At 34.6% G+C, this 21,268-nt stretch overlaps 1 protein-coding gene across 1 annotated transcript; it reads right to left on the reverse strand.

Moving 5' to 3' along the window:
• Positions 1–1,060: 1,060 nt before the first annotated feature.
• LOC116025315 (cyclin-D-binding Myb-like transcription factor 1) lies at positions 1,061–3,718 on the reverse strand. The gene is made up of 4 exons (XM_031266517.1): positions 3,166–3,718; positions 3,049–3,123; positions 2,167–3,006; positions 1,061–1,285 (listed from the first exon to the last, which is right to left on the reverse strand). Exons 1-4 carry the CDS (start codon positions 3,679–3,681, stop codon positions 1,109–1,111), a joined length of 1,608 nt encoding a protein of 535 aa, XP_031122377.1. The 5' UTR covers positions 3,682–3,718; the 3' UTR covers positions 1,061–1,108.
• Between the last annotated feature and the right edge of the window lie 17,550 nt (positions 3,719–21,268).

The following is a 21,268-nucleotide window of genomic DNA, read 5'->3' on the forward strand; positions in this document are numbered from 1 at the left end:
TAATTAGGTGAATCTAAAAAATTTAACAAAAGTAAATTCATGATTCATGAATGAGATGTATTAGTTGAAATCGGTTAAGTGTGACCATCATTTGTTGAGAAAGGAAGAAATTAATGGATGTTCAAATTTTAAGCAAAGAGTTCTTATATAGTGAACTAGACAATTATCAAACTACGGAGTATTATGCAATTTACTATTATACGCATTAAACCAAAACTTTTCCGCTTATTTCTTTAAAAAATTCCTTACAACTTTCAAGCTTGAGTTGCCTTTAGTAGAACTATTAGTATTTTTTTAATATAAAAATTATACTCATTAATATTAAATTAAATATTGCAGAAATTAAATTATGAATAGGTTGAATCAAATCAAAGACTTTGTGGTCAAGTGGCATTCGGTGTCCCGATTAGCACTCCAACATGGATGATAGGAGTGGATTCGAGCATCAGTGGAGGCAACTGTTGACTCGTTGTGCTTCAGTAGGTTGAGAAAATAACTATGAACAGATACTACATTGTAACAGAGTCAGTAGTACTCAAAAAAAAAAATCTAAGATATGCAGAGATCCCAGGCAAAACAGGATGGGTTACATATTTAATCACTATATAGTATCTACTATCTAGTATCTACATAGATGCATCAAATTAAACAAGGGCACCAACATCAAGTATGCTTCAACGCAGGGATACACCACTCTTCAGCAGGGAAGAATACAGAAATGGAAAAGTTTTTAAGTGTAGGTTACACATGAAGAGCATTAATCACCATCCCTACTGCTTTGCAAACCACACATAATGAAAAAAAAAAAAAATCAGATTTCAGAAATTACAACTTTAAACAAAAGCCACTTTGATCTTACATAGTCAACAAGACAATAAGAAACTAGAGTTATGTGTCTCTTCAAAATTGCTTTTTCAGGGAGAGGAAGAGAGGAGAGAGTGTTGGGGCTGGGGAGAGGAGCAGGTGGAGGTGGAGGTGGAGGTGGAGGTGGAGGTGGGTGGTAGAAGTTAAATCCCAGAGTTGAATATGAAAAATTGATATCAGCCACAAATGGTTCAAATTTTCCCAGACTTTTCATGGTAAATAACTTTGCATGCATTTCAGATCATCATGGTACAAGAGGCTTGCTATCCCAAGTCTCCCTTGCTTCAATTAAGGAAGGACAGTATCTTTTGGCTAGGACTTCAACTTGTTCTGAAAAGGGTTTGCTCCCATGGTTCCCTATGTGAAGAACCATTTGCCTCCGGCGCTTAAGACATATCTCTCCGGACCTATGTTCCACAAGATTATCCCCAGTCCACATTTTCTTTGCAGGTTTCATCCAAGTTATAAAGTGCACCAATTAGGCGATAATCATCAGAATCAGACCATAGACCTTCAGCTACCATAGGTGATGTCAACTGCTTGTACCACTTCAGACAACAATTTGGACCATTACGTGTGGACAATTTATCACTAATTGCTGTCCAACAGATGTTATCCCGTAGCATTCCATGCTTGGATTTCTTCTCTTCAGTGACCCTCACTTGCAGATCAGTGTTGACTAAATCAAATAAGTTCTGGTACTCATCCTGAGACCAATGTCCTGTCTTCATCTTAGGTAATTTTATCCTGCGCCATGTATCCTTCACATGAAACCTGTGTCTGCCAAGTTCCTCAGCAAGTGATTTCCACTCATTCCCATGTAATTTCACGTGCTGCAGTACCAAAGCTTTTTCTTCTTCAGTCCATTTAGGGTTTTCAGCTCTTCGAAATATTATTTGAGCACGATAATAGACTGCAATGTGAGGCCTATTTGGTATGGCAGCTCCTATTTCCTTCCAACAGTTTTTTACTTCAGGGTGAGATCTACTATTTAAAACCATATTCAAACCTTCCTCACCCAAATGATGTACCTCTATGTACTTATAAATGGCTTCTTTAATTTTCTCATCTTCTATTTTAGTGAACCGCTTACCTCGAATCAACTCCACTTCTTCATTTTCATCATTCCCACTCTCACGAACATTAGACTCGGGAAATACCTCCAACTCATTGGAAAATCTCACTTTCTTCTTGCTACTTTTCAGTTTTGGATCTTTAGAACTATCTTTGCCCTGGTTCTCGCTATTATTATCATTTCCCACCCCACTAGCTTGTGTTTCATTTACACTAAANTTCCACAAGATTATCCCAGTCCACATTTTCTTTGCAGGTTTCATCCAAGTTATAAAGTGCACCAATTAGGCGATAATCATCAGAATCAGACCATAGACCTTCAGCTACCATAGGTGATGTCAACTGCTTGTACCACTTCAGACAACAATTTGGACCATTACGTGTGGACAATTTATCACTAATTGCTGTCCAACAGATGTTATCCCGTAGCATTCCATGCTTGGATTTCTTCTCTTCAGTGACCCTCACTTGCAGATCAGTGTTGACTAAATCAAATAAGTTCTGGTACTCATCCTGAGACCAATGTCCTGTCTTCATCTTAGGTAATTTTATCCTGCGCCATGTATCCTTCACATGAAACCTGTGTCTGCCAAGTTCCTCAGCAAGTGATTTCCACTCATTCCCATGTAATTTCACGTGCTGCAGTACCAAAGCTTTTTCTTCTTCAGTCCATTTAGGGTTTTCAGCTCTTCGAAATATTATTTGAGCACGATAATAGACTGCAATGTGAGGCCTATTTGGTATGGCAGCTCCTATTTCCTTCCAACAGTTTTTTACTTCAGGGTGAGATCTACTATTTAAAACCATATTCAAACCTTCCTCACCCAAATGATGTACCTCTATGTACTTATAAATGGCTTCTTTAATTTTCTCATCTTCTATTTTAGTGAACCGCTTACCTCGAATCAACTCCACTTCTTCATTTTCATCATTCCCACTCTCACGAACATTAGACTCGGGAAATACCTCCAACTCATTGGAAAATCTCACTTTCTTCTTGCTACTTTTCAGTTTTGGATCTTTAGAACTATCTTTGCCCTGGTTCTCGCTATTATTATCATTTCCCACCCCACTAGCTTGTGTTTCATTGCTATTATTATCATTTCCCACCCCACTAGCTTGTGTTTCATTTACACTAAAATCTGCAATGCCATCAGTACATGCAAGACCTATAGCCAGATCTTGGTCATCCTCCCCCTTTTTCTTCTTGTTCATAGCCAGATCTTGGTCATCCTCCCCCTTTTTCTTCTTGTTCTTTTTCTTCTTCCTTTTAACCTTCTCCACTTCACCCTCAGTGCAACCATCAGAGAGTTTTCCTGCCTTCTTTTTGTGTTTCTTTTTGCTTTCATGTATCTCAGTTGCAGTTGAATTTACATAACCTCCATTGTCTACAGAAACATCATTTGCAGTATCTTGGGACACATCATGTAACTCATTGTTATTGCTTTCAACCTCTCTTTTCCTTTTCCTCTTTTTTGCTTTCTCAACAGTAATCCCATTAGTATCCTCCATAAGTGCTCCCCCTTTTTTATCTCCTGCACTTTTCTTCTTTTTCTTCATCCTTTCAACACCTTCATTATCACTCTTCTTTTTCATCAAATTTTCTTCCTCGAAGCTTTTATCTCCCTCAACTCCCACATCATTCACAATATGAACAGGATTGGCAGCTAACATATCATTGTTTCTCTCTTTCCTTTTCTTAGACTTCCTAGCCACCACTTCATCTTCTGCAGCCATGACCATACCAGTAGCTTATTATTACCAACTTCCACTAGTAGCAACTGCAAAAATGAGAAATATGTCGGAGAGTAAGTAACCAATTACAATATTGGTGTAAATATTTGTACACTTGGTCGGTTACATAACTGACCGAAAAACCATAGAAATTTTTGACCTCCAGACACAAACCGAAGGAAATGACTTAACTGACTGACCTCAGTTACCAAAAAACCGAACAAAATTACAAAAATACATTATTCAAAAATTAATAGTTAAAAAATCCATACATGCAATACTACATAATTCCAAATTGTCCTGGCTCACTTCCAAATTGTCTAAACACAAGATACTAATTATGCTTCGGTTGTCGGCTGTCTCGGATATGTTCAAGTCTGTACTAGGCCGGACATCGCCTTTGCTGTTGGAATGCTGGGACGATATCAAAGTGATCCGGGTTTAGACCACTGGAGAGTTGCAAAGAAGGTTTTGAGGTATCTCAAAGGTACCAAGGATTATAAGCTTGTGTTCAGGAAGATGAACACTTTGGACATTGTTGGGTACTCTGACTCGGACTTTGCCGGTTGCGTTGATTCTCGGAAATCAACTTCGGGAAACATTTTCATTATGGCCGGTGGAGCTATTTCATGGAGAAGTGTTAAACAAACTCTTGTCACCACTTCAACCATGGAAGCCGAGTTCGTTTCTTGTTTTGAGGCTACATCTCAAGGTGTATGGCTTAAGAATTTCATTTCAGGGCTTAGAATTATGGATTCTATTTCTAAGCCGTTAAAGGTTTATTGTGACAACTCAGCTGCAGTTTTCCTGGCTAAGAACAATAAGAGTGGGAGTCGAAGCAAGCATATCGACACCAAGTACTTAGCCATAAGGGAACGTGTTAAAGATAAGAAAGTGGTCATTGAGCACATAAGCACTGAGTTGATGATTGCTGATCCCCTGACTAAAGGCATGCCACCATTCAAGTTTAGGGATTTTGTTGAGAAAATGGGACTTGCGCCCACTTTGTAAAGTTTGTATACATACAGTTATTGTTATATGAAATTCTTAAAGCATTCAGATATTTTCTCGTTATTGTATTGTGCACACATTTTGTTGAGAAAATATATTTTTGGACCTGGATTAAACATAAGGTTTATCCATTAAGTTTTGATTACCACAAAATGCTTAGAGAACAAGTTACATTGTGATTATAGTAGATACTACTCACTTTAAGAGGACGCATCTCTATAGTTCATGTTTCTTTGTTTTCTTTGAGTTTGTACTTGCACCAAGTGGGAGAATGTAGCATTTCTATTTTGAATGGTGCAAGTAATGATGGCCTTCAATAGCCATTATGTGGTTCCATGTAACGGAAACCGTTACATGAACTATATTGATGGTTCTATAGGTATAAAAGGGATAGGTCCCCCACTGCTCAGGTTACAGACTACAACACATACACCATCTATTTTGAACCTGAGAACAAGTGGGAGACACTCTGCAGGAATTTCTACCACTACACACAATCAACAGCACACACCAAAAGCAATCTAAAGGACAACTATGGCCGGAGGTTAGTACAGTTATGTGTATTAGTCTAACAATATATTGCCACTTTAGTCATTCTACATTATAATTTATTAGTTTTAATACTTCAATTATATTATGGTTGAATGGCCTGCAATTTTAGTTCCTCATTGTTTATCTTGGGAAAAAATGACTTGACTAAAAACGCATGCACTATTTATGTTTACACTAAAAAAATAGGGATTTTAAATCACTATTCAATTATAATTTATATAGTAGTATAGTGCCGCAATTATTTTTAAAAGTTAGATAAAATAAACAAATTGACATGCAACAATGATTCAATATGTATGTATTATAGTTAAATACAAATAATGGTGAATTTTAGAAATAACTGTAACACCCCGACTTGGCTACACCGAACCACCGGAGTAGTTACCGCCACACCTAGACTAAGTCCAACCTTATTCAGGTAGGATTCATTCTAGATGCACAGGCTAGACAACAAAAGAACAAGGATCGAGTTTCTTGGCGTCAAAATTTAAGGCAACTTTAGAATAGAACTGCATCACATATATATATATCTGAGTGTCACCAAGAAGCGTAGCTAACAAGCTACCAAAATCAGGAGGGTTAACAATAATAATAACCCATCGAGAGAGAGAGTTGGTTGGACCTGACCAGACAACCATCAGAGTAGCAAAAAGATATATGTACACAAAATATATCCTGAATTCCCCTTACTCTAGACTCGACCTAGTCTAGTGAATGGTACACCGGGCCCGTATAGGTACCCCAAACTACATGCCAATCATCCTCAAACCACATGACATGATCTAGAAACCTACACGTACTCATGTACATCATCCATTCTTCAGGGTAATCCGGAGGACTCGGATCCCATGGATATGGATAGTGCACCACGAACTCAAGAGGGTGGCTGTCAGGGACAATCTCTATGGGATAGAACCCATAGCTGGCCTGTAAAGCATCAAAGGGGCAGAGAGGCTCGACTAGAGGAGGAGTCCACACAGGAATCTCGGGCGAATCCGGAACAGGAATGGAGTCAGGAGTATTGATCAGCACTGGCGGGTCAGGCGCGTAACCAGGGGCATAAGGATCGTCATCTACTAAATACTGTGTGTAGTCGTCAAAATCATAAATGGGAAACTCGAACTCAGATGGGTCTGAATCCGGCGAGCTGCACGAACCTACACTAGATGACATCTGATAAAATACACAACGAAGTGTAGTTAGCGCGACGGCTAAGTAAGGATATCCATGGTCACTCGAAAAAAAACAAAGGTTTTCGAAACCACAATAGTAATACAATAAGGTAAGGTAAACGTTACCCAGCAATCGCAGTCTACCTGCAAGCAGTCTAACAACAACAATAATTTCACATTATGTCAGTAATTTCGGCACATAACACAGCCATTAATTCACACGTGGGGAAAACACAACACCCACACCACTATTTAAGACACCCGACAGTTAGCTCTCACACATCACTCAGCGAATAGACTTCGCTCTGCAGTATGAATCAATCATACAAAATCCTCACATGTTCACTCAGCGAATAGACTTCGCTCTGCAGTATAGATTAATCGTACAGACCCCTCACCATTTCACTCAGCGAAGGAACTTCGCTCTGCAGTACCGATTAATCATATACAGACTCCCTCACATTCATTAATTATTATCACACGACTCCATAACCAATGTACTTACTCAAGTATATTTCCCCAACTCACATACTTAGGTTAGTGTTAGTCACATCACAGAAGTTCAAGCATAGGAGTCATAATAATTTTCCAAGCACAAATATTTTCGAAGTTAGTAAAGTACACAAAAATAATATTTTGCCTTCAAAAATTTTCACCCGGATGCCCATAGGCTTTCAAAATATCACAACATTCAAGGTTAAATACATCGGGGAAAAACCGGGTCACAAACAAGTCAAAAACGAGTCCGCGTCGCGTGGACTCGCGGCTGGCCGCACCAGCGGACGCACGGCGGACGCACGTCCGGACCGCGTCCGCTGGTTCGGCGCGCGACGCCGAAACTGGGCGCCCACGGATGTAACCCCTCGGTTTTTTTTCGATAAAGTTAAGGTTCGAGAATATAGATATATTTTTTTTAAGCTATGACTTTGAGAAGGTCTCGGTGATCGAGAGAATTTTTTTTACTAATAAGCTACGATATTTACGAGATGATCTCTCGGTACTTCAGAAGGATTTTTATAAGTGAGACTAGTTAATAATAAGTTGCGATCTACGTATCGGTCACGAACCGAGAAAATTATAAGGATATGGATTTGATTCGAATTTTCCTAGAGTTGGATTATTAAGTATCATACGATTAAGCCCGAATTTCTAGTTAGTTCAAGGAAATTTTTAAATGGACGGTAAGGGATAAATTGTTACGGACTCTGAACCTAGATTTAGCGGATTATCGAAAAATTCCCAAAATTGGTGATTTGCGACGGGAATATTTTTACGATAATTTTGGTATTAGAATTTTCCCGAATTAAGTTGTAATCCTCCGAATATTCATCTGATTTAAGCATAAACTGGCCAATTAGATTTGAGATCTTGTAAGGACTCCATGGGGAGATGACAAGTGGCAAAGCAATCCTAGACTAGGATTTGATCATTTAATGTTGCATTAATGAGGCATGGTGCAATTGCACTTGATTTCTTAGTCTTCAAGCAAAACTCACCATCATCCCCTCTCTCCTATCCCCCAAGTCCGAAAATCATAAGGAAAAAGAAAGAAGAAGAAAAAGCTTAGTCTTCTACTTTGTGATCCAAGAATTCCCTAGCCATCTCTTCAACTCAAGTGCTCTAAAATAGGTAAAGACTTTGGCTTTGTTCGGTTAAATCCTTCCTAGAATTTAAGTTTAAGCTAAAGATTCATGAAAATATTGTTATTATGGTAATTTTTGTTTAGGACCTTCGGTGAAAGGTTTGAAGGAAGAGATCATCATCTTTCTACGGTTTTAGAAATCTACTTGGGAGGTAAGGAATCCCTTAAGTTGCCTCAATCACTTGAAAGTAGACAATTGCTAGGAAATTATATGATTAGGAATTTTCACATGAAAATTATGTGCTATGTTATAGATCTAAAAGTTGGCTCAAAAATCCTTACTTTGATTTTTGATAAATTTGTTATGCATGTTCATAATTATTTTTATGCATGTATATGTTGTATTTATGCCTATATAGACTCATACTTGTGAAAATAGTGAAAGAAAATAAAGGTAGTCTCTGGCAGTAACTTCCGAGATTTATTGGGAAAAATCGGTAAGGTATTTTGATCCTATTTTTTTTGGACATGTAGTTCTATAAGTGTAGAACCTACATATAAAATTTCATAATGATCGGAGTAGTATAAGTATGGTTTTCGAGTATTTTTCCAAAACTGGTCCAGAGAGAGAGACAGCACACTGCCAAGGGCAAAGATGGAATTTTCTGTGTTAATTCGTGAACCTAGGTGACCAAAACTTTTTATGGACATTACGTACTATAAGTTGGGGTTCTACCATAAAAATTTCAAGTGAAAAAGAGTTCGGGAACTATTTTTACCGGCTCAATCTTTCGGACTGCGCCAGAAATTTTCTGGCAGATTTGGGGAGGACGCGACAGTGGACGCGCGTCCACCGTGCGTCCACTGCGCGCCCAGCGCGAAACTTGGTTCGACGCCTTGGCCGAGAGGCTGGACGCGGGCACGGACGCGCGTCCGCTGCGCGTCCGTGGGCGTCCAGACTTCGGCGAGAAATGCCGAACCAGCGGACGCGGTCCGGACGCCTGCGTCCGCCGTGCGTCCGCTGGTGCGGCCAGCCGCGAGTCCGCGCGACGCGGACTCGTTTTCGACTTGTCCTTGACCAAACTTTCTCCCGATGTTTTTAATCCCGAGTATTGTGATGTTTTGAAGGCCTACGGGCAACCGGGTGAATTTTTGAAAGGCTCGAATATTATTATTTGTGTTCATTATATTTATTGACTTGGAGAAAAATTTATGTACATTACCTTAGAAGAAAATATTTTTGTTAAGAGATAAGTACAACTCTTGTGACTCGGGGAATTGTGTTGTAAAGCCTGTGAGTAAATAAAAATGTTTATAAAACTTACGTCGAAAGAACGTATGCTATTTTGGTAAACAGGTTGTCAAAACCTTATTTTTGAGGAAAATACTACTTTTAAGGAGTGAGTACCTTACGTGAGAAAGATGAGAAAATGATGATTGAAAAGCCTACGGGCACTGAGAGTATTTTGAAAATCCTTCTTGGGCTGATGAGATAGCCGATTTCAACTATTGGACTCAAATGAGAAATGTGTCCAAAAGAAATGATTTGAGAAAGAAAAACGGAAGGAAGAATCATGTTTTCAAACCCTTAGTTTCTAAAGCGAGTTGAGGAGGACCTTGATTGACCCACGGGTGGCTTTAAGTGCCATGGCCCAGTGGTCGTTGTGGATATTGTATGACCAGTTCATATTGCAGGGCGAAGTCTATTCGCCGGGTACTATATAACTCGTAGGATGAGGTATTCCTATGGGGGTGTGCACACTTAAGGTATAGTTACTCCAGGAGTCCGGGTAGGTGTTGTTTTTATGGACCTAGCTAGGCCAGCTAGGAATCATTTTAACGAACCTTACGTCCAGGGGATCAGTGTTAGACCGGGTGATGACCACTGAACCCGAGTTCGATGATCCAAGTGGTCAGAGTGGGAGTTATGAGAATGCTCCAAAGGCCTCACGCTTACTAAGAAGAAACTAAGGAGGTTTTAAAGATGAGAAAAGAGTTACTCTGTAACGACTTGAGAAGGAAATGATTCTATCCAAAATGTGACGAATTTTGAGCACGGAAATGTGCTGTTGAACCTCCTTTTGAGTTAAAATGAGGGAACTACTAGAAACGAAATATTTTACAAACTTGTCTGAAAAACAGAAAAATGTGTTTTAAGTGGCAATGATGCCGGTACCTTTATATGAGAAAAGTTTACGTGTTGAGTTAGCTTTACGCCTTATATTATATTATCTATTACTGATAACCTGATTGCAGGTAGAGCTATAACTCGTGGGTAAATTTTACAACTTACAAATGATTATATTTTCGAAACCTTTGTCTACTTTTGAGTGACAATGGATTTCCTTACTTAGCCGTCGTGCTAACTACACTTCATTGTGTACCTTATCAGATGAAGTCTAGCGTGGGTATGCTCCTGCTTCTGCTTCTGATCCTCCAGCTCTGGCTCATGCTCCTGCCTAGTGTACTCCTGACCCCATTCTCATTCCTGTTCAATCAGTGTTACCTATTTTGGTCTCTTGCCCTCGTTAATCCGTTATGTCTCAAGGGAAAAGTCAAGACTGCCCCTTTTCGTGTATATTTCTTTTGTAGCCATGATAATTCTAAGATGGCTAGTAAGGACGGGAATAGTCCAAACTCTTTGTTAATGGGCTGTAAGAAACTTTTATACTTACATATATATTCGTAGCTGGTATAGCTACTCTTTCGCTGCCTATATGCATAAATGAGGATATGATGGGTTTTGACGATAAGAAACACGATCCTTATCTTTAGTCTGTTAGCCTGTGCACCTAGAGTGAACTCTATCTGTATTCGAGTGGGGTTCAGTCTGGGTGTGGCGGTAACTACTCCGGAGATACGGCATAGCCAAACCGGGGTGTTACAACGGACGCGCTGCGGACGCGCGCGTCCGTGCGGCGTCCGGTCTCTCGGCCGAGGCGCCGAACGATGGTTCCGCGAAGGGCGCGCGGTGGACGCGCGTCCACTATTGCGTCCTTCCGTTTTCTGCCCTCTTTGGGCCGCAAGATCGGGGTGGTAACGGCCCGATCTTCCACCTTTTTCACAAATATAAGCATTTATGGGTCTCATACTATATATATACATGCATAACAAATTTATCAAAAATCAAAGTAAGGATTTTTGAGCCAACTATTAGATCTATAACATAGCACATAATTTTCATATAGAAATTTCTAATTCATATAATTTCCTAGCACTTGTCTATCTCCAAGTGATTGAACCGACTTAAGGGATTCTTTACCTCAATAGAAGATTTCTAGAACCGTAGAAGTGTTAGATCTTTCCTCAAATCCAAAGCCCCTAAAACATCACCATAATAACAATATTTTTCATGCACTAATATTAACACTTAAGTTAAAGCTTAAGTCTTAGGAGGAATAAAACCGAACAAAACCGAAGTTCTTACCTAGAGTAGAGTTCTTGGAGTTGAAGAATTGCCTAAGGCTTTCTTAGATCACAATAGTAGACTAAGCTAAAAAAAATAAAAATGACTCACTTCTTCTTTCCTAAGTGTAAAATCCAAAAGTGAGAGAGAGATATGTGATCTTGGTGTGATTTTGTTCTTGATCTACAAGTAACAAGTGCAACTAGGCCATACCTCCATTAATGCCTCATTAATTGCTCAATCCAACTTAGATTTACTTGCCACATGTCAACACCCCATGAATTCCTTACAAGATCTCAAATCTAATTGGCCAGTTTATGCTTAAATCAGATGAATGTTCGGAGGATTATAACTTAATTCGGGAAAATTCTAATACCAAAATTATCGTAAAAATATTCCCGTCGCAAATCACCAATTTTGGGAATTTTCCGGTAATCCGCTAAATTTAGGTTCAGAGTCCGTAACAATTCATCCCTTACAGTCCATCTAAAATTTTTTTTCTTGAGTTAACTAGAAATTCAGGCTTAATCGTATGATACTTAATAATCCCAATTCTAGAAAATTCGAACTGAATCTATATCCTTAAAATTTCTCGGTTCGTGACCGGTACGTAGTTCGCAGCTTATTGATAACTAATCCAAAAATAAATTCGAGCACCAAACAGTCTTCTCTTAAATGTCATAGCCTAAAAAAATTCATATCGCTATTCTCGAATTTTTAACTATGCCGTAAAAACCGAGGGGTTACAATAACGATCTTTAATCTATGCGAAATGAATAACTAACATTATTTGTAAAATGATATTGTTGTTAATGCTCATTTATTCTACTCTGTTAGTTAAATAAAAAAAAAATTTAGACTCATAGTCATCACTCTAACAAATTTTAAAAAATATTTCTAAGAAAGTGGAGTCATAATGACATTTGGCATATTCTCATTTCTCAATGGCCCAATAAAAATATTTCTAAGAAAGTGGAGTCATAATGACATTTGGCATATTCTCATTTCTCAATAACTCACTGAGCCCTCAATCACAATGCCCCATCAAATGTATTGTGTGATATGTGATAATGTGATATGCATGTATAGTACGTTAGGGATTTATAATAGTTCATCATGAATTATTTATGTACGTAATGAAACTCAAATAAAATGTTTATGAAAAAAAAGGTCCATAAGTCCATTCAACGTTGTTAAAATATTTCTTGGTTTAATATTTATTACATTGAAAATGTGGTGTGTATTATGGATTTCGAATTATACTATTCTCTCAACCCTTTTTAATTTTTATATTTGTCTTTTTTTTTTTGGAAACAAACAAAGGAAATGCATTAAGAAATAATTAAATAAGTGCGAAATACAAGCGGGTGGGTAGCCTCTCACAACCCAAGGACAGATGAGGAGCCAATTACCCGAGCTAGAATGTGAGCAATCTGATTCGGTTAACCTCTTGACATGACGAACAGTAACATTCTCAATGCCCCTAGCAATCATATGACATTGCTTCATAACAAGACCCACATACGAGTAATCTAACAAACGAAAAAAGGGTTGTACTTGAACTATCTATTAGAAATACCACTTGTTTTGTTTTTAACAATAATAATAATAATAATAATAATAATAATAATAATAATAATAATAATAATAATATTATTATTATTATTATTATTATTATTATTATTACTAGTATTTTTGCCCGTGCGTTGCACGAAATGAATTTTGTTATAATGTTTTAAGAATATTTAGATTGATATATAATTATATAAATTATAACATCAATATTATATAGTGCAAATGATGAAAATGGTTGAATCGATTATGTTTTCTAATGTTATCCTTGCTTGAATTCAAGAAAATAATTGGTCAATTACTCGTGCGATGCACGAATAAATATTTTAAATTATATATTTAGATAATAAAATTAAAGATAGAATAATAAAAAAAATTATAATATTGAATGTGTAAAAATATTTTATTATGTGATTAGTGTAAAAATATCATTCAATATAATATTTGTTCTCTTGTAATATTGAATTGCTTGTATATATTGATCGTCACAATATTTTACCAAAAAAACATATTATAAAATATTATGTTATTAGATACAACACGTGATTTTAAAACATTTGAATTCAAATAAATCAAATGTGCCTAGAATATAAACATAATTATGCAAATTACACATACATAAAATATGCATAGTCCACATATATATATATTGTATACATGCCATTTAATATAGATACATATAAAAGATAATCATTGCTATTATTTTAGTCATCCAATCTAAGTAAATAAATAAATAAAATACAATAAATAATTGAACAAATAAAAGGTCCAATAAAATATATATATATATATATATATATATATATATATATATATATATATATATATATATATATATATATATATATATATATAGCAGCTTATTAAAATTGTTTTCGGCAAAACAAAAAAAAAATTATCTCAATCTTTTAACCCTAACACCCCGTACAATCGAATTAATCGTACCCTAATTGTCTAAGCAGTACATTAGGCATTTACTCCATTGACTAAAACGAAAGTAAAAACCAATATGGGTAGAGTTTTATTATGTGGCTGAAAAAAGCAAGAGATACAATGAAAAATGATGAATTATGGTAAGGTAAAAAAAAATCTTGAAATGTAATGATTTATAAATTAGTCACAAAATCAATTAGATACAAATTATATTAGGAAAATTATATATAAAAAAAGGCTGAATAATTATAGTACATTAATGCCAAAAAAATTATTCAATTATTCTTTAGTTATAATTATAATAATATTATACTTTTATATATATTACTTAAATAATTACACGGAAGAAGAGAATGAGAATTACCGTAATGATTACAATAAATAAAGATTAGAGAATTATATATTTAATTATTAAGTTAAGTATTTGCACCTAAAAAAAGATAACTATAATTTATTTTGTGCCAATAATATTATACCTTAAGTATAAAAATATGTATATAGATTATCATAAGAGTTAATTCCATTTTTGGTCCTAGATTTATAGGTGGCAGTCCACTTTTAGTCCCTTTTTTTCAAAACATCCTTTTTTGGTCATAGTATTATTGTGACATGACCATTTTTTGTCCTTTATCAATTAAATAGCTTAAATATCGTTAAATACAAAGACATTTCGGTCTTTGATTATGAATGTTTTTAAAAGATAAACATAAAAAATATAACGAGTCAACAGACTTTGTATTAAAAAGATCGAAATGTCATTGTATTTAACGGCATTTCAACGATTTTGTTGATGGAGGATCAAAAATGATCATGCCACAATAATACTAGGACCAAAAAAGGATGTTTTGATAAAAATGGACTAAAAGTGGACGGTCGCCTATAAATCTAGGACCAAAAACGGAATTAACTCATTATCATAAAATAATCATAAAAATCACATGTGAGTAGGTGATGGGAATTACCATAATAAAATATTAATACAAAATCAATTATACTTTATAATGGCAAGTATAAAAAAAAACCATAAAAATATCATAATAATTACTCAAAAGAAGGGAATGATAATCTATTTTTGTACTAATAATATTATACCTTAAATATAAAATAAGAATATTAGGCAATTATGTTAATAAATAATTAATATTATAATACATTAATTTCGGCTAGGAATTGAAATAATTAGGTTGGAAATAATTAATAAGAATATTAGGCAATAACAATGTCATGAAAATGTGTTATTGGAATCCAATTTGCACTCTTAGACAATTTTATATATTATTATGATTAGATAATTATATTATTATTAAAATAAATATAGAAAACTAAAGAAGAAATAACTTAAAAAATAAATATAATGTCAACTATTATATAATAAAAATGCATATTACATGTTAATGGTGTAGAAAAGATATCTAATAGTATAACTTAATTAACCGATCAACTTTTGCAATATATATACTTACAACATTAAATTTTGAATATTTGAACCCATAAGAGAGTGCAGAAATATACAGGTCGCAATTAATTTAAAATTTTCATGAGAGAGATTACTTAGACATCACAAAATCATTCATCTATCAACTATAGAGTTTTTTTTTTGAAAAAAAATTATAGAGTTATTTTTAAAGAAAACCTGCATCCAATCTCGTTTCATGCTTGCAACAATCTGCAACGCTCTCTTTGATACGCCACTCTTGTAGTCACCTTTCATTAAAACTGATGGAGGAAGAGAAGTCAAAATTATGCATTTCAACTCCTACAACCCACAACGATTTGGAAGAAAGCACATTCGATAATTATCTAAGCATTTTGGATGGAGATGCACCAATTCATAGAGACAATTAATCATTATCCTTTGCAATTTAGTTTACACATCAAAAATGAGAAAAAAAGGGGACAGACTTAAACGAATAGATGATGAATTATTTTGACCCTCAGACCATTAGTATAACGATGCATGAAGAGGCTAGGATCAACAGGTTTCTGAACAATTGGATGTTCTTTGAGGCTCAAAAGCTTGCAAACACCTGGCCTGTACATAATTATAAAAAGAAAACGTAATAATTAATTCATATCATAAAAGGAAGATTTAGCGTAATATCATAACCTTGTAATATGATTTTTTATTGGGCGGTGGAAGAAGGGAATGATAAAACTACCAACATGAGGAGGCGAGGGAGGTAAGTGCAAAATGAAGAATTATAATTTTTTTTTTTGTAACCATCCATTGTATTTATAGGTAGGGAATGTGAGAATTATAAATTAATAATATCAAATTCCTTTTTCAATTTACCTCTTAATTAAATATTATTTCAGTCAATTAGGAATCTTTGTAATTTTCCATTAATTAATAATATTCGTTTCCTTTTCAATTTGTCAATAATGATTATTACCAATTATAATTAAATAAATAGATTAATAGATATTATTTAATAAAATTTTCCATTAATTAATACATTTTCCATTAATTAATAAAATTTTCTTACCAATTAAGCTTTACTAATTATTTTACTAATAAATTATGTAATTAAATATTAACAAAAGTATGTTATTTGGANATCAATTATATTTTATAATGGCAAGTATAAAAAAACCATAAAAATATCATAATAATTACTCAAAAGAAGGGAATGATAATCTATTTTTGTACTAATAATATTATACCTTAAATATAAAATAAGAATATTAGGCAATTATGTTAATAAATAATTAATATTATAATACATTAATTTCGGCTAGGAATTGAAATAATTAGGTTGGAAATAATTAATAAGAATATTAGGCAATAACAATGTCATGAAAATGTGTTATTGGAATCCAATTTGCACTCTTAGACAATTTTATATATTATTATGATTAGATAATTATATTATTATTAAAATAAATATAGAAAACTAAAGAAGAAATAACTTAAAAAATAAATATAATGTCAACTATTATATAATAAAAATGCATATTACATGTTAATGGTGTAGAAAAGATATCTAATAGTATAACTTAATTAACCGATCAACTTTTGCAATATATATACTTACAACATTAAATTTTGAATATTTGAACCCATAAGAGAGTGCAGAAATATACAGGTCGCAATTAATTTAAAATTTTCATGAGAGAGATTACTTAGACATCACAAAATCATTCATCTATCAACTATAGAGTTTTTTTTTTGAAAAAAAATTATAGAGTTATTTTTAAAGAAAACCTGCATCCAATCTCGTTTCATGCTTGCAACAATCTGCAACGCTCTCTTTGATACGCCACTCTTGTAGTCACCTTTCATTAAAACTGATGGAGGAAGAGAAGTCAAAATTATGCATTTCAACTCCTACAACCCACAACGATTTGGAAGAAAGCACATTCGATAATTATCTAAGCATTTTGGATGGAGATGCACCAATTCATAGAGACAATTAATCATTATCCTTTGCAATTTAGTTTACACATCAAAAATGAGAAAAAAAGGGGACAGACTTAAACGAATAGATGATGAATTATTTTGACCCTCAGACCATTAGTATAACGATGCATGAAGAGGCTAGGATCAACAGGTTTCTGAACAATTGGATGTTCTTTGAGGCTCAAAAGCTTGCAAACACCTGGCCTGTACATAATTATAAAAAGAAAACGTAATAATTAATTCATATCATAAAAGGAAGATTTAGCGTAATATCATAACCTTGTAATATGATTTTTTATTGGGCGGTGGAAGAAGGGAATGATAAAACTACCAACATGAGGAGGCGAGGGAGGTAAGTGCAAAATGAAGAATTATAATTTTTTTTTTTGTAACCATCCATTGTATTTATAGGTAGGGAATGTGAGAATTATAAATTAATAATATCAAATTCCTTTTTCAATTTACCTCTTAATTAAATATTATTTCAGTCAATTAGGAATCTTTGTAATTTTCCATTAATTAATAATATTCGTTTCCTTTTCAATTTGTCAATAATGATTATTACCAATTATAATTAAATAAATAGATTAATAGATATTATTTAATAAAATTTTCCATTAATTAATACATTTTCCATTAATTAATAAAATTTTCTTACCAATTAAGCTTTACTAATTATTTTACTAATAAATTATGTAATTAAATATTAACAAAAGTATGTTATTTGGAAGGAGGATGTTACTTTTATATATAGTACAGATAGTATAGAAGTATAGATTATATATAGTTACATAGATTATATAGATATAGATTATTAGCGCATATATATATATATAATATGATTGACATTACCAAAAATTGTAACAATCAAAACCACATTCTTATCTCATTAATATTATTCTATCTTAATAATTACCGTAATTACTAATAACATATTATAATCAATTATAATTAATATTATTCTATCATTAATATTATTCTATAATAATAATAATTAATTAATATTTAACATTATTAATATTATTATTATTATTACCATATTACTAAAATACCCCTACATTTGGGCGGGAAAATTCTAGAGGAAGATAATGCTTTTATATATAGTATAGATATAGATTATTATTATTTAAATTTTAAGTACATGGATCTGCCGCGCCTTTTCTGCCCTTACATTTACATGCTGCATTGCACAAGTTTTTGAGTAAATATATAATTTGCGGGAAGAACGAAAAGGATGCTTAATTTCCTAATTGGGTCATTGAGTTTATGTAATTTCAAATTGACCTTAATGATTTTGAAAGTTCTTTCAATCACATCATTTATTTACTTTCACGAACCTAACCCCATGATTGATAATTTCTTACAAATTTATCCTTTTCTACATGAAACTGGATTTTTAAACGATTCAAATTAGCTCTAAAAATTAATATTTTAAAGTAGCATACATCAACTAATATTTTTAAAGTAATACATATTATTTTTATATTGAAAGCGAATCTATACTATTAATAAAAACAAAATCCTCAATTTTAACTTCCCGCCCAAAACACTCATATACTATTAAAGTTTGCGTAATGTTATAAAATATGATAATAAAATTCCTAATAAAATATATTCTTCCCTACGTTCCTATTCGTAATACAATTATAAAATATTATATTGCGGAAGATAGACCATTCTCTTGGTCTTTATAATGGTATGCGACTCTTCATCACAAGATTGGCAGATCACATTATTGAAGCAAGAATAGTTGATTGGACACATGAAGAAACCAAAGTTCTTATCCCTCGAATGTCTCTCACTCTTTCTAATGCGAGATTGCCCTTCAAGTTCCAGCATAAATAATTAAAATTGATGCTTGCATATGCCATGACTATCAACAAAAGCCAGGGCCGAACACTAACTCACATTGGGTTATTGTTGATCAAATCAGTTTTTAATCACGGTCAATTGTACATGGCTTTCTCCCGAGTCACCCATCCTGAAACCAAAGTTCTTATCCCTCGAATGTCTCTCACTCTTTCTAATATGAGATTGCCCTTCAAGTTCTAGCATAAATGATAATTCGTAAATTAACCTATAAATATGTTTTAATTGTACTAACTTCTACGTGAATTTTATGTGTTTGTGCAAGAACGAAGTATATTTCAAGTGTTTATGGCGCAATGATTGAAAACCGGGACCTAGGCATGACGAAGCGTAAAATGAAGGCGAATCAGGATGAATTCAAGACAAAATGGTGTGATATCTATTCTTATGTGCACTGCCCATAAATCTCTCGGTTAATTATTATTTCCCTAATTCTGAGTTGATTGGAACATCAAGATTTCAATTCCTCTAATCTGACCCATTACCTTATCATACAGTTTACTCCTTAGTCAATTGCTTTCTTTTAATTCACATCATTCAGTTTTAGTTGCTTGGATTCTAGTTAATTCACATACTCTAGTGCCTAGTGTTCTTAATTCATACAATTACGTGCCATAGCCCCAATCCTCAACGGAACGACATAACACACCCACTTTTACACTCCCATTTATACATCATCACATTTTGGCGCCGTTGCCGGGGATTGGTTTATTTGGTTTTGATTGTGTGATTAATTTCTTACTAGCATTAGAGTTAGTGAATTTTAGGAGATCAAGTTTTTATTTTATTCCTTATTCAAAAAAAAAATTACACTAACCCATAACCAGTTTCTTCTAAGTGTGTCTGTGGTTGTGTTTGACAGCAGGATACCCTTCTTTTTATGCACACTAGATCGAAAGGGAGAACGAATCTTCGTCCCTACGATCCAAATCTTGAGAGGAAGTTAAGGAGGGAAAAGAAGGTGTTACGTGATTGGCTTCGAGAGTTCTAGGACTTCGAAGTAGACATGGAAACCGGAGACAGTAGCAATACTGGGCAACCAGCCCATACTGTTAATAACACACAGCAGCACCCGAGGCAGAGAGAGGTAGCTGGGGACAACCCTGGAGTTCGTGCTGATCCTCCAGTACCAAATGTTCATAATCAGGCACAGAACTTCAAGGCCGATCCAAACCCGAATGTCTATGTTGGGGGAGGATTGGGAGTTCCTTTCATGCAGCAGCAGCCTGTGTATCAGCAGCCAGGCTATGGTGTTGGGATGCAAAATCTTCTTCATCAGATGAATCCCAACCTATTTCAGCAGTTTGCCCAGGAGGTCCCACAAGCATATCCCATGGCAGCCCATTTAGCTCCTGAGTTCACTAAAGAAGATTGCATTGTGTATCCAGGAATTGAAGCAAATAATTTTGAGTTGAAGACTGCTCTCATTCAGATGGTCCAGAATAATCAGTTTGGAGGAGCTCGGGTTGAGGACCCGAAAACCCATATTGTGAATTTTGACCGAATCTGCCAGACTATTAAGATGAATGGTGTTCCCAGTGAAGCCATCAAGCTGAGACTGTTCCCCTTTTCCCTGAGAGATCAAGCACGAAGTTGGTTGAATTCCTTTCTAGCCAACCATTTCATTACCTGGGAACAACTCCACAAGGCTTTCATGCAGGAGTACTATCCTCCTTCCAAGGCTGCCAAGTTAAAGAAACAGATTCAGAACTTTCAGTAGTTTGGCAATGAAGATCTTCCTGAGGCTTGGAAGAGATTTAAGGAGTTGAGAACGCAGTGCCCAAAGAATTTGATGACCTCAGGGGACTTTATTTCATCATTCTATGAGGGGTTGACTAACCGGTCAAAGATTATTCTAGATACCTCATCCTTTGGGGGTATTTTCATTGGTATGGGACTGGGAGCTGGAGAGCAGTTGATTGAGAGGATCACCTCTAACAATACTTACTGGTACACTGAGGAGGATGATTTACCCAAGAGAGAGAAGACAACTGGGATGTTTGAAGTCGGAGAAAAGATGGCAATGCAGGCTCAGTTGGATTCCATACAGCACATGCTAAAGCAGATAGTACAGGGCCCTACTCAGAGTCTCCAGGCAG

The sequence above is a fragment of the Ipomoea triloba genome, chromosome 7 (assembly GCF_003576645.1).
Source record: "Ipomoea triloba cultivar NCNSP0323 chromosome 7, ASM357664v1".
In the NCBI taxonomy this organism is placed as follows: Eukaryota; Viridiplantae; Streptophyta; class Magnoliopsida; order Solanales; family Convolvulaceae; genus Ipomoea; species Ipomoea triloba.

What these genes read in the sequence shown, in the direction of transcription:
- LOC116025315 (XM_031266517.1), bottom strand. Translation starts at nt 3,681, where the DNA reads ATGGTCATGGCTGCAGAAGATGAAGTGGTGGCTAGGAAGTCTAAGAAA. An exon ending in AGAAAAAGGGGGAGGATGAC is followed by an intron (nt 3,124 to 3,165) that starts CAAGATCTGGCT and finishes GGGGAGGATGAC; the next exon opens with CAAGATCTGGCTATAGGTCT. An exon ending in ATGAAACACAAGCTAGTGGG is followed by an intron (nt 3,007 to 3,048) that starts GTGGGAAATGAT and finishes CAAGCTAGTGGG; the next exon opens with GTGGGAAATGATAATAATAG.